Source organism: Balearica regulorum, chromosome Z (genome assembly GCF_011004875.1).
Source record: "Balearica regulorum gibbericeps isolate bBalReg1 chromosome Z, bBalReg1.pri, whole genome shotgun sequence".
Taxonomy (NCBI): Eukaryota; Metazoa; Chordata; class Aves; order Gruiformes; family Gruidae; genus Balearica; species Balearica regulorum.
In genome coordinates, this window is record NC_046220.1 from 59,633,846 (window position 1) to 59,648,121 (window position 14,276).

General features: G+C 40.4%; 1 protein-coding gene across 1 annotated transcript in view; it reads right to left on the minus strand.

Moving 5' to 3' along the window:
* ANKRD31 (ankyrin repeat domain 31) overlaps positions 1-14,276 on the minus strand; it is an 87,768-nt gene that overhangs the window by 39,190 nt on the left and 34,302 nt on the right. The window contains exons 11-15 of the mRNA XM_075741194.1: positions 13,102-13,244; positions 10,533-10,677; positions 4,192-4,253; positions 1,317-1,860; positions 508-756 (exon numbers count right to left, since the gene is read on the minus strand). Of these exons, the coding sequence (XP_075597309.1) occupies positions 508-756; positions 1,317-1,860; positions 4,192-4,253; positions 10,533-10,677; positions 13,102-13,244 (1,143 nt within the window). The remainder of the gene's footprint in view (positions 1-507; positions 757-1,316; positions 1,861-4,191; positions 4,254-10,532; positions 10,678-13,101; positions 13,245-14,276) is intronic.

A 14,276-nucleotide genomic window follows, 5' to 3' on the forward strand; every position in this document is an offset into this window, starting at 1 on the left:
TTTGTTTCTATATTACAGCTAAAATCAAATGTACCAGTACTATCAGAGCCTATCCTGATTTGTGCCTGATGAGGACATAGTCTATAAAATGTAAGTGGATATATGTGTGCCAAATATACGGAGAGCCAGGTTTTCTTCTTTGATCTGTGATACCTAAAATAGTTAGCTGAGGACCAATTTAGTGTTAAACTATCATTTATGTAACATAGTTAACTAAGGACCAATTTAATGTTATTTTAAGCTCTCGGTTATGATCCTGCATTCACTCAACCACAACGCAAAAAGACTGATGAATGTAACGTAAACAAAACAGAGTAAGTACGTGCATTCCGTAAAATGGAATACAAAAGTTCTGGAAATATTTCAAGTATTTGGAACTCACTAGAGTATGTGCTCAACATGCTATACGTATTTTCCCAAACTTTCCCTCATGTATTACAAAAAGCCTTCTTCATGTACGTCTGGAAAAAAACTGACTGTTTTTATAAAATATTATTAAATTTCCACCTGATGTCTTAGATGTTTGCTGTTCTGATGCTTGACTGAATTGTGATTGATTAGATGACAACTTGGTTTTGCTTCTACTGGAATATGAAGCTGCCCTTTGGCTTGTCTCCTGAGGGTCCAGTCTTACTCTTTTAGTTTGGACTTCTTCTGTTTCAGTAAACTGTGAAAGCATGTCGGTCTTTGCATTTCCTTCTTCTCCATTTTTTTCAGTGCCTTTTGTTCCATCTACTCCAGCAAACAGTCCTTCATCTGTTGGTTTAACAAAAGAAATTAAAAGTATCTATGACATAATACTCAGTAATTTCAGAAATTATAACAGATATTAAAATTAATGTCAAAATGACCACCTATTCTCGTTAAAAAATGCCTGCAGTAACTCACTCAATTTTTGAGAAGACATTAACATAATAAATCTTTTATCCACTATTCACTGTATGTTAGTGTACTGAGACTGAATCCAAAACAATTCAGATTCTTTTGCGAATATATAAGCTTTATTGATTCTTAGGTATTAAAAGAATAAGGTACTTAAGTATTTTGTTCTAATTATTCTAACGACCATTACGGTCACATTTTGCTAAATACAATGGGGACTTGGATATAAAACAGCCCCCAAAAATACAAAGCCAAAATTACTAACTAGTTAATCTGGCATAGTGAACTGTACCACAACACATTCCATGTGTCTGCTATTTTACTTATGGCAAAATACATTCTCTAGAGACTAACAGCTGGTGGTTTTTTAATAAAATACACAGAATGGTTACAAAAACATCATAAAGTAATTATTTTCAAACAAAATACGGCACCTGTTTTCTGGGAGGTTTCTTGCTGTACATTTTCCACAATCTGAAATGAATAAGGAGACTTGCTGTCTGCATTAACACTGAAACGCAAATCTCCTTTTGAGTTGGTCTCCTGAAGATCGTCTCTCTTTGATCTAATTTGAAGTGTGTCCTTTTCATGGAGTTGTACAGCTACAGGCTCAATCTCTAAACTACTAGTATTTTCAGTTTCAGTGTGACGTGCTTCAACACTTTCTGCATTAAGCAGGATCCCCCCTCCTTTTTCTGGTTGTGGAGGCTTTTGTTCAATGGTGCTTAGTACACCACTAGTAGAATTACGAGGACTTTCAGAAACGCTTTCTCCATTAGTAGCTGCTAAAAGCTCATGTGCTAACAGTATTTCTGCATTTGCTTGAAGTGTCTGTTCAGTGCAGCTGGTTTCATCTTCAGATATATTAGTATAAGTGTTTTGCACCTCATTTACAATAGTCTGTTGCAATATGACCGTGCTGTCTGAATCCACAAGATTTGCACACACTGGTTCTGACTCATCTGTCTGTAAGGAAATCTGTTCAAACAAAAGTAAAGAGAGTTTTAAACTTAGAGCTGATCCATTAATTTTACTTCCATCAACATCAGATTTAACTTGATTTGTCAAGTTTTGCAAAGAAAATTCATTCTGAAGGTATTCTTGTATCAGTATTTAGATTCCTGTCACTCAAACTACTACTGTTCCTCTGTTTGAGACTATGTTGATCACTGTCATAAATCTAGACTTCCAGTTGTAACTTTAAAATAGATATATTGTGAGAGGAAGTCAAAGCAAGTAAGTATTGACTGACAATCAAGTTCTGTTAAATCAGTAGTCTGACAATGCTGTACTCCAGAAACCACTTGGGGCAAGGCAAACTGGTGATCTCCCCTGTTACAAGAGAAGTTGCTGAGCTTCCACCAGTTCTGCCCTTTTCTTCTGCAAATGGATCTTCACTTTTACCACTGCTGAATTCACGTTCCTGTTGTAATTCTGTCTGAGTTAGCTCAGTTTTCCTACAACATTAACTGGGATGCAACAATTCTGATTACAAACAGCAACAGTGTGGTCCATTTCATTAGGTCCAGCATCAGGGAAATACGTTTTCTGTAATTTAACTGTTCCTTGGTTTGCAAGTGGACCTAAACAAGAGGTCTATCTAACATGAGACAGTATTGCTCAATAGTTTTATTCTTGGCTATAGCCTCTGCTATAAGAATAGCAGATCTATTTGTCTTTTTTGAACTTGTGTTTTTTCATTCAGTTTTCTGGCTTCAGAATCCTGAAGAACTTTATTTTTTGTATATTTCACCAAATTTGTAGTTCTGCTTTGCTCATTTTTAGCAAAACTTCCTTTGATGCTTTAGTATTATCACATTGAACTGTGCCATCTGCATTTAATTATATCTACAAAACGGGCTATATACTTAATTTCATTTTCTGATAAATTGTTTTATTATGTACTAAAAGAAAACTGCACTAGTATAAAATTAACTGATTTCTTCTGCCTGTGCAGCTTTTAAATACAACAGGACAAAGAAATTAAGGAATTAAAAATATGTGTATAAAAGTGTAAAACATAATGGGTGAAATCCAATGATAAACATTACTGAAGTGCTTTACACATTTATTTCTGAAAATTGAACTGGTTTCAAATTAACACTCCGCCTTTAAATAATTTAAACTATATTTCTTCTCTGGTTATATGCCAGAGCTACAGTTTCACATTTCTGGCAAACCTGTCTGCAATGATTCTAGGAAATTATAAAGAAAGGGAAATAACACAGCAAAACCACACAGAATTAACTCATGGCAATCTCACAACAAAACTGCTCCAAAGGCCAATAACTAATTAGAATTATCCTGCTCACTACTTCATATGTGGAGATAGAATCTGAACACAAACACTGCAACAACTCACACAACTATTGAAATCATCAGTTACACAGCCACAGTAACAGGTTTTCCTAATTAAATGTTTACAACACCTTCTACTTGGAGAATATCCTTCATCAGTCAACTAATGTTTTAAAGTGTAATCTAAGACTATACACCATGGATGCTGTTACAGTATAACCTTTCTAAGGACATCATAGACTGTACGACCATGAGTAACAAGGACAGTCATCATAACCACACAAAACTTCAGGAAGTAAGAATAAAGTGTGTGTGCACACTGCATTGTATGTTTCAGGTATTACCAGTTATCATTGTTCAAAGGGGAGCAAACAGGAGGGGGAGAGTACAGCTTTTAATGCCAAAAGCTGTTGTGATATATGCAAACAAACTATGACCCAAGTGACTGATCATGGTGTCTTGTCTTCATGTGAGGCACCAGCTCCCGCATCTTACTGAAGTCTCAAGGCATAATTGTGCAACCTCCGTGCAAGACAGTGGCTCCCTAACCCTTCCCTATCAAAATCCAAGACAACCTACTACACAGAGGCAAGACACAGCTATCCTACTACTACATGCCAGGGAACAGCTTGCAGTTTCAGTCAAGTTTCTGCAAGTACAAAGAGGTACTGATGAACCATGCTGCTTGTAAATTACCTCTGCAGCACTAGCAAAAACTCCACAAGAACCACTGTCCATAAGAGGCAGCTGATTGCCTCTGTCTTGCATCATCATGAGGCTGCAGCTTATCCCAAGTATCAGTAAGGGTCAGCAACTGCTTGCCAAAGAATTGGCGTAACATCAAATATCACTCTGTTTCAGTCTCTGCTGGGTATGAAGCATCCAATACATTATGTGCTGCTTTTGAAATACATTTCAGAAATAGTTGTCTGCTTTAGTTACTGAAGACTGTTAGCAAGCCTTTAACAGTTCAGCATCAAATTTACATCAGGATTCTTTGTAAAGATGTACCTGGAGCAGGTTTGTATCATCTACACTTTGAGAATTTAACATATTGTCTGAATCATCTCCACCTGAAATGAAAATGAAAGACAGAAAGAAACCAGAATTGAAGAGAGACCATAATTCTTTACATATATATCACTTTGTGTCCACAATGTTGTGTGTAACAGTACTTACCAAATTTAGCTATCCAGAAAAATTATCAAGCCATAAGGGTTTTAATAGACTCTAAAACATATCAATATATAAAATATATATTAAAATCTTGGAGCCTGATCTTTGTTGCAGATGGCATATTTTACAAACCAGGACAGGTGAGAGTAAAGTATGACATTATGCTTCCAATTTTATTTTGAAGATTAGTGACCTAAGCAATTCATTTGGAGTTACCACATTTCCCTAACTTGTAATAGGCTTCCTGAGACTTTTCCAAAGCTGGTGATGGTGGGATGATAGCCTCGCTTACATCTTTCCCTGTATAGCATATTTGGGCAGGGAAAGGGATGGAGTAGCTAAAGCCAAGTCATTGCTGTAAAAGTAGGCAGAGATAATCCCCAGCACCAATTCAGTGCCTTGCTAGTGGTTTGTTTAGCTTTCCAGCTATCCTCTGTGCTGACAAGAGTATAGCAGCTACCGTGATCTTACCCCACATATTAATATACTTGCAACTCTATGCATTTACTTCTGGCAAGTTATGTTCTTACACCTACCTAGAGTAGCCAAACTATATCAAAAAATATCTAGCTCATCACCCTTTGTTATTTTGTACTGCAACACAAACCCCAACCCCAGCCCTAAGATTCACCCAATAACCCACACTGGATCCAGCCTTAAATTTAACAGGCATTTCACAGCATTGCAACTCTTTCTCCACTGCTTCAGGGAATCTGGCATGCCAGATGTTAACTCTAGCTGTAGGATCACTGTTAGTTCACTGGATCCTGCCAGGCTTAGTCCTAAATTAAGCCAAATGGCCCAGCTGTTGAGCACTGATTAAGCCAAAGCCTAATTCAAACCATAATTCTAAACATATTTTTAGCCCAACAATCTTTGTAAGCCTCAAAATATCTAGATGACCTTTGGTGGCTCCAGCCCTAAACTCTAATCATGGGACCTCCCAAATACAACAGTCCCTGTCAGGCTAATATCTTACAGTAGCATTAACCTTGGTTTCACTCACATTTGACTCCTGCCTACTCCTACTGCACTGATTCTAAACTTATAGAAACATAGAATCATAAAATGGTTTGAGTTGGAAGGCACCTGTAAAGGTCATCTAGTCAACTCTCTCTGCCATGGGTAGGGACATCTTCAACTAGACCAGGTTGCTCATAACCCCATCCAACCTGACCTTGAATGTTTCCAAGGATGGATTACCTACCACCTCTTTGGTCAACCTGTTCCAGTGTTTCCCCACCCTCATCGTAAAAGGTGTCTTCCTCATATCTAGTCTGAATCTACACTCTTTTAGTTCAAAACTGGTACCTCTTGTCCTATTGCAACAGGCCCTACTAAAATGTCTGTCCCCATCTGGGCTGCATCAAAAGAGACGTGACCAGCAGGTCGAGGGAAGTGATCCTGCCCCTCTACTCTGCTCTTGTGAGACCCCACCTGGAGTACTGTGTCCAGCTCTGGGGGCCCCAGTACAGGAGAGACATGGAGCTGTTGGACCGAGTCCAGAGAAGGGCTGATCTGTCCACAGCCTCTCTGGACAACCTGTTTCAGTGCCTCACCATCCTCACAGTAAAGAATTACCCCTTGTCCTGTCACTATACTCCCTGCTAAACAGTCCCTCACCAGCTTTCCTGTAGGCCCCCTTCAGGTACTGGTAAGCCACAATTAGATCTCCCCAGAGCCTCATTTTCTCCAAGGTGAACAATCCCAACTCTCTCAGTCTGTCCTCACAGGAGAGGTGCTCCAGCCCTCTGATCAGCTTCGTGGCCCTCCTCTGGACTCGCTCCAACAGCTCCATGCCCTTCTTATGTTGGGGGCCCTAGAGCTGGACACAGTACTCCAGGTGGGGTCTCATGAGAGTGGAGTAGAGGGGCAGAATCACCTCCTTTGACCTTCTGGCCACACTTCTTTTGATGCAGCCCAGGATACAGTTGGCTTTCTGGGCTGCAAGCACACACTGTCAGCTTTTCATCCACCAGTAATTCCAAGTCCTTCTCTGCAAGGCTGCTCTCAATCCCTTCAATCTGTAGCAGGTATTGATACTGGGGGTTGCTCCGACCCAAGTGCAGGAGCTTGCACTTGGCCTTGTTGAACCTCATGAGGTTCACATGGGCCCACTTCTCAAGCTTGCCCAGGTCCCTCTGCATGGCATCCTGTTCCCCAGGCGTGTCAACCACACCACTCAGCTTGGTGTCATCTGCAAACTTGCTGAGGGTGCACTCAACCCCACTGTCTACGTCACTGATGAAGATATTAAGGAGTACTGGTCCCAATATGATCCCCTGAGGGACACCACTCATCACTGATCTCCATCTGAACATTGAGCCATTGACTACTGCTTTCTGGATGAGACCATCTGGCCAATTCCTTATCCACCAAACATTCCCTCTATCAAATCCATGTCTCTCCAATTTAGAGGGAAGGATGTTGTGGGGGACCATGTCAAAGGCCTTACAGAATTCGAGACAGATGACAGCAGTAGCTCTTCCCTTGCCCACTGATGTAGTCACTCCATCATACAAGGCCACTAGGTTGGTCAGACAGGACTAGCCCCTGGTGAAGCCATGCTGGCTATCTCAAACCACCTCCCTGTCCTTCATGTGCCTTAGCATAGCTTCTAGGAGGATCTGTTCCTTGATCTTCCAAGGCACAGAGGTGAGGCTGACAGGTTGGTAGTTCCCTGGGTTGTCCTTTCTACCTTTTTGAAAAATGGGTGCAGTGTCTCCCTTTTTCCTATCACTGGGGACTTCACCTGACTGCCATGACTTTTCAAATATCATGGAGAGTGGCTTGGCAACTACATCAGCCAATTCCCTCAGGACACTGGGATGCATCTTGGCAGGTTACATAGACTTATGTACATTCAGGTTCCTCAGGTGGTTATGAACATGGTCTTCTCTTACAGTGGGAGGGACGTTGCTCCCCCAGCCCCTGCCTTGAGGTCCAGCCACTCAAGAGGTGTGGAAAGAGAGGTAGCCAGTGAAGTCTGAGTGAAAAAAGTTGTTGAGTACCTCAGCCTTCCCCTCATCCATTGCTACCAGTTTGCCAGTCATGTTCATTGGGGGGATACACTTTCTTTGATGTTCCTTTTCTGGCTGACATCATACCTACAGAAGACCTTCTTATTATTCTTTGAGTCCTTTGCCAAGTTCAACTCCAGACATGCCTTAGTCTTCCTGACCCCATCCTTATACAACGTAGTAACGTCCCTATACTCTTCTCAGGATACCTGTACCTGCTTCCACTGCCTGTGCATTTCCTTCTTGCCCTTTAGTTTGATCAGCAGGTCTTCACTCATCCATGCTGGTCTCTTGCCATCCTTCTCTGATTTCTTACACCTTGGGATTAAGAGCTCTTGTGCTCTATGGAAAGTGTCCTTAAAGATCTGCCAACTCTGTTCTACTCCTTTGTCCCCGAGGGCAGTTTCCCAAGGGGTCCTATTGACTAACTCCTTGAACAGCTGGAAGTTTGCTTCACTAAAATTCAAGGTCCCGACTTTACACTTCACCTTGATATCCATAAAGTAGAATTTTCCACTTTACAGGGACAGAAATGTGTTTGGGTTAGTGCTTAGACACTGTTTAATTGAGGGTTAAATGCACTACTTGCTTTGCTGACAACTGTATCTTTGAAGAAAAGCCAAAAGACTGATAAAAAGCATGCTTTGCTAAAGATTATCCTTGAAGGAGAGCTGAAAAACTGATAAAGAGGAAACATCCTGCCCCAGAAGGCGCTGAGAGCTGGGCGATTGCCAGAGAGGCCTGAAGTCAACAAGAATCACCAGTAACCACAGGAAGGGAAAGGTGGCTGGGGGGGGCAGGTTCGCCACCACCTACCCAATTAAAGGACTATGCAAATTACATCCCCCCACACCCTCAAGGAGCATGCCTGCTAATTTAAAGATGCTTGACCAATAGTAGATGATGCGGTAATAAATAACGAATTAGCGTAAATTTAGGTGGGTTTTTCTAATCCTGTAACAAGATAAATATATGGTAGATTCTGTGTGTAGTGTGCTAGCTTTGTGGAATTACCACCTAACACCCATCTATGTGCAGAGATGAAATAAATAAAGTACCTCTGCTCTGTGTGTATATTGGCGTACTGCACACTGGGTAAATGATCCCACTTTTGGGACCTGACCCATATCCCTCAGGACTATGAACTCCACCAGTGTATGACCACTGCAGCCCAAGTTGCCTTCAATCTTGACATCACCGATTAGCTCACTTGCATTGGTGACCATCAGGTCCAGTATCACATTCCCTCTGGTACGGCTCTCTATTACACCTGGCTTAAGAAGTTACCCACAATGCATCTCCTGGATTGCCTACAGCTCGCCACATCCCTTCTCTAGCAGATGCCAGGGTGGCTGAAGTCCCCCAGCAGGACCAGAGCCTGCAAGTGCAATGCGTCCTGTAGCTGGAGTAAGAAGGCTTCATCAATAGGCTCCCCTGGACTGGGTGGCCTATAGTAAACACCAACCACAAGGTTCCCTTTGTTGGCTTGGTCTCTAATTCTTACCCATAAGCTTTCAACCTGCTTGTGGCTATTCTTCAGAGACAGCTCTTCATAATTTATCCACTTCTTGTCATAGAGGGTAACCCTTCTGCCTCTCCTTCCTTACCTGTCCCTCTGAACAGCCTGTAGCCATTGATAACTGCATTCCAGACCTGAGATTTGTCCCACCAAGTTTCAGTAATGGCAACCAGGTCGTAGCTTTCTAGCAGCATGTTGGCTTCCCACTCCTGTTTGCTGCCCATGCTGTGTGCATTGGTGTAGAGGCACTTCAGGTGAGCTGTTAGCCATGTCACCTTTTTAGAGGGAAACACCTTAATTCCTTTGAGGTATTTCCCTGGTGTTTCCCTGTTGGCTCCTATTACCTCAGGAGCCCCCGGCTCATCTCCATAAGACTTCAAGTGTGCTCCAGTGTACCCAGCACGTCTCAGAGCAACAGGCTGAGGGCCCTTGCTAGCAGTCCATCCCTCTAACATTGGCATGTCATCCAACAGCTCGTCACGGGCAAGCCTGATATCATTCCCCTTCCCCTTCAAGCCTAGTTTAAAGCTTTGTCAATGAGCCCTGCTAGCTCATGAACGAAGACCCTCTTTCCCCTTTAAGAAAGGTCAATCCCATCTGACACCAGCAGGTCTGGTGCCGTGCAGACCATCCCATTACTGAAAACCTAAAATTGTGGAAGTGAAACCAGCCACGGAGCCATGTATTAATAGACTCGCTCCATCTGTTTCTTCCAGTGTCGCTGCCCACAACTGGAAGGAGAGAGGAAAAAATTATCTGTGTGCCAGATTCCCTTACCAACTGTCCCAAGGCCTTGAAGTCTCTTTTGATTGCCCTTGGACTACACGTTGCAGCTTCATTGCCACCCACTTGCCACCCACATGGAAAAGCAATAATGGATAACCGTCCAAGGGCTGGGGGATCCTGGAGATGCCATAAATATAATCCTTAATTACACAGATAATATCCTTAAATATGCCACAGTCCACACGGTGTCCAATAGTCCTAATTGTAACTCTAATCAAGGCTTATCTTGTGGCACTTCTTTGTACCTGACCAAGCAGCCTCTTCTGAACATCCTTCTCAATTTAGCTCCTGAGACTGTACAAGATCCAACTCTTGCCTAGGCCAAAATGTTCACCTACCAACCCCTGCAAATGCACTAGCTATTACATACAGTAATATTACTATAGTTCCAGCACTAACATTAGCAGTTAAGGATAAGCAGTTAAGGCTTGGAAACCCCTAAGACCTAGATCTAATTCTAGATCCTCCATTTTTTATCTTATGGATCCTCCAAAATTCAACCTCTATATCAGTTTAGAATTAAGTTTTATCCTTAGCTCTAAGTCATATCTCAACCATCAGCAAGTCCAGCCATGCCCCATCTTACATTTAAATAGGCAACAAATATTGTGCTTTCCATCTGCATTTCAAATGTAAAGGTAGCTCCAGCCCACAGAAAAGCTGGGCATCATCAGCTTTTATACTTTGCCAATGTACAGCAACTGAGCTGGCTAAGGAGTGCTCACTGGTACTCAGGCACCAGACAGTGAAGCCCATGGAACCACCAGCAGTAATTAAGGAAATATAGTGCAACAGCTGTTCTGAATTTCTCCATTTAGTGTTAATCATATGTCAGAATAATTCTCTCCTACCTGATAGTGAATCTCTTCTGGATTTTGCTATATAGCTTTTAAGCAGTTTCCTCATAGATGGGTCAGAAGCTTCTTCTAATGCACACCTTTCCATCTCATTTTTTAATAGGGGATCAGCTCCATACCAAAGTAATAACTCTGCCATCTAGAAAAATAAGTTTTTCAGATTGTTTCTTTTCTGACAGTATTTTCCATACTCCTTCCTTATGCAGGCTTCTCTCTCTTTTACTCAACAACATGAGCAACTAAAACCAAACCTATGACAAATTATCCCTCTATATTCTAGTTAATATACCCCAAGCATTCTCCTAGATGCATTGTTATCCTACAGTGTTATTATCTGAATTTTTATAAATTCATTCCAGTTACTAAACTGATGCCATTAAGTCAAAGTCTCCCAAAATAAAGCATAGGATTCATCCCCCCCATAGCTCTTAATTAGTGGAAAACAAACATGATTTTAGGGTATGGGTCAGCTTATCTATTTAGGGTATCTATTTTAGGAGAAAATAAATTGTGCTCTAGGTGTGTCTATTGTGATTCCTGTGATTGCAAAGGGAAGCTTTGACAGATACTTCAAATGTACAACACACATCTGGTCAAATTAAACCCACTCAGATGATCTTACCAACATTATGATTTCTGTACAAATATAAAGCCTGATTCTGTTGTCATTCAAGAAATTATCACTTTAGCAAAATGTTCCATCTACCTTTGCAAAATACTTTTTGAAGACATGGGAAATTTACAATCGGATTATTTCCTTTCTATGGGTAACCCTGCAATCTTATTCCAGCACTAGTGTGGTTTTACTTGTACCTCTGCCTTTCTCTCTTCAGCGTCTGTTATCATTTCAGACTGAACTTGACTCACATCCTTCACCCATGCGTTTAAAGTCCCTCATTACTTCTAACCAGATTGCTACTGAGAAAGTTGCTAGTGAAATTTTCTCAATTCATACATTCTCCTAACAACAGAGCAAATAAAATAAGGTTCAATCCACAGCAAAAACCCTCTTGGCTTACTAGTTGTCACAAATCTGTGGATTTTTTTTCAACCAGTAACATTGAGAACTCTTCTTCCTTAATGAGATTTTTAGCTACACATCACACTCATATGCTCTCCCCCTTAACTGTACTACTGAAAAGTCTTTCATATAGTTACCTTTTCTCTGAAATAAGAAATTAATTTTTCAACATTGCAGGCACAGAAAGGGATAAAGCAGTCAAAAGGTGTGTTCCCAATCTACAATAATAACGTAATGCAGAGAAGGTAGCTTTGAAAGAAACAGCTCCAAATACCATGTTACAAAAGTCATATAACTGAATCACTATCACTATTTTGTTGCTAGTCAGAAGCATCAAAAATTAAGTCTGACAGACCACTGCCCTGATACAACTATACTGCTCCTGTGTAAATACAGCGCCACCATGTAGTACCATTCCCTGTGGACATACCAGCTCACATAACTCTAACACAGCTCTGTGTTGAATGATCTTGCTATGCCCCAAGTGACCTAGCTGAGATCAGTATTCTTCCAATATCATTCAAGTTGCTGACCCCTAAATATTACTTGTGGAGATGCAGAGTCCTTCATCCATAACCACGGACATGGTGGTTTAGGTACTTTAACAGAACTCAGAAATGTTTCATGAACCTGCAAGAATCTGTGATCCACAAGCTGAAAACCAAGCCTGGGGCTTTCAAGTCTCAGAGAAAATTATTAACCAAAAGTCCACCCTTCCTCTTTGCTTCAGGAAGTCTTGGATAGAAATAGGCTAAGTCTTATCTCAGTTGTGAAACAGAAAGAGAGCAAAGCTGTAGGGAAAAAACTTCTTACACCTCACCAAAAACACCCTTTAAAATCTTGGAAATCAATAAATATTAGGCAGCATACGTGCACTTTTACAGAAAGAAACAGCTAGCAGGCAAAAGAGACATGCAGAATTCCTACACAGATCTGGGCCATCCTAGGAACATGCACGAACAGGCAGAGACAACCACTGCCAGACTGAAAGAGGATCCACAATTCAGGCAGTCTTATGAAACCACCGCATTTGGCAACAAAACTTATAATTAATTCACATTGACTATTCAGTTGACTTTCTGTTTAAGACCGTACAAAATATAAAGCCATGTCTTCATAACTCTCCACACTATGTGTTAACACACAAAAAATGTCTATGCATAGCTGTGGCTGTATACCATACACGTTTACTAAATCATGAAAAAGAATCATTAAAACTCCAGAAGACTGCTCCAGTCAGAAATTATTCTACCAGGTCATTATAAAATAAGTGAAACAAGTAGTATTAAACAGTAGCAATATATTCCTTAGTACTTCAGCCATCGTCCCAAACAGTTAGAAAATCAATTTATTTCTGCTTTGGATAAATTTTGTAAAGCATGAAATGGTTTGAACAGAAATTGGGCAGAAAGGACTTGCAAGCTCCTGAATTTACCCACAACCCGAAAAAAACAGCCACATGTAAAAACATTGTGTGACCTTCTGGACCCATCAACACTAATTTCTATTCCTCAACCATAATTTGTGTTCAATTTGGAATACCTCATAATGGCCTTCTTTAACTGCATCTTGCAATGGTGTTATTTGTTCATTTCCTCTAGCATTAACATCAGCTCCTGCTTTCAAAAGTTCATTTGCTATCCTATAAAAGCCTTCCACACTTGCTATATGTAATGCAGTCCAGCCTACAAAAAAGAAAAACCTGTATTTCACGTTTGGGTGAAATAATTTATAAACATTTATGTCGGTTTTACCTTGTCTATTTGATAAATATTCCAGAGAGTACACTGAAAAGTTAAAAACTGATGCACTTTGCAGTAAGTTGTATGAAGAAAAGTTTATAAAAAAGTCACAAGGGCTGGGAGATCTCATTCTTTTGTCAAAATTTGCAATTACTGATGAAACAGGTGTTGCTGTAACAATATTAGCTTTAGATAGTTCTGTTATGAAAGAAGAGAATAAAAATTATTCCACCCACATCTTAGTAATTTCTCCCCAAATAGAATGTATATGCTATTTTAAGAACAAGATCATTTTTCATGGCACTTTTATCTACATAGCTATGCTGAAGAGGCTAAGTAAGAAAGAAGAGACAAAATAAAGACCCAGAGTCTTTACTGCCAAACAAAAATGTTTTTAAGACTATCCAAGAATGGTTCAAGTTTCCAAAGAGAGTAATAAAAAATTCTTACTGAAATTCCGTAACCATTCCCATCTAAATGGATAAAGCAAGATATAAGCTTCATGACCCACAGAGCAATTCTACTTCATGAAGGAGGTGTTGAGGAAAAATAGAACATGGCATATAAGTCTTTCAGCTGGGTTTAGCATAGCCTTGCATCAGCTCCTTAAACATTCATTATGTACAGTTTTTTGTAGTGTAAAAAAGTAAAAGACAGAGGACCTTCCACTTCTTATCTTGCAGCTCGCAAACCAGCATGCCCTTCAGAAGACCATTTTCATTGACAGCCTTACTCTTCGACCATCTCTCATTATCAGAAGGTTGTCTGGGCCTAATAATTCACATACTAGATATGTGAATTAATATGTGAATTAGACTTATTAAGACTGTTGTGCTCCCATTAAGCAAAATTATATTAATTTCATTGGAAAGAGAAACTCTTGAGGCTCTCTTATACACTACCCAACCCAGAATACTGTATATTCATACAGAGTTGCGTTTACAACAGGATGTTGCATCAGGTTATCAAAAAAAA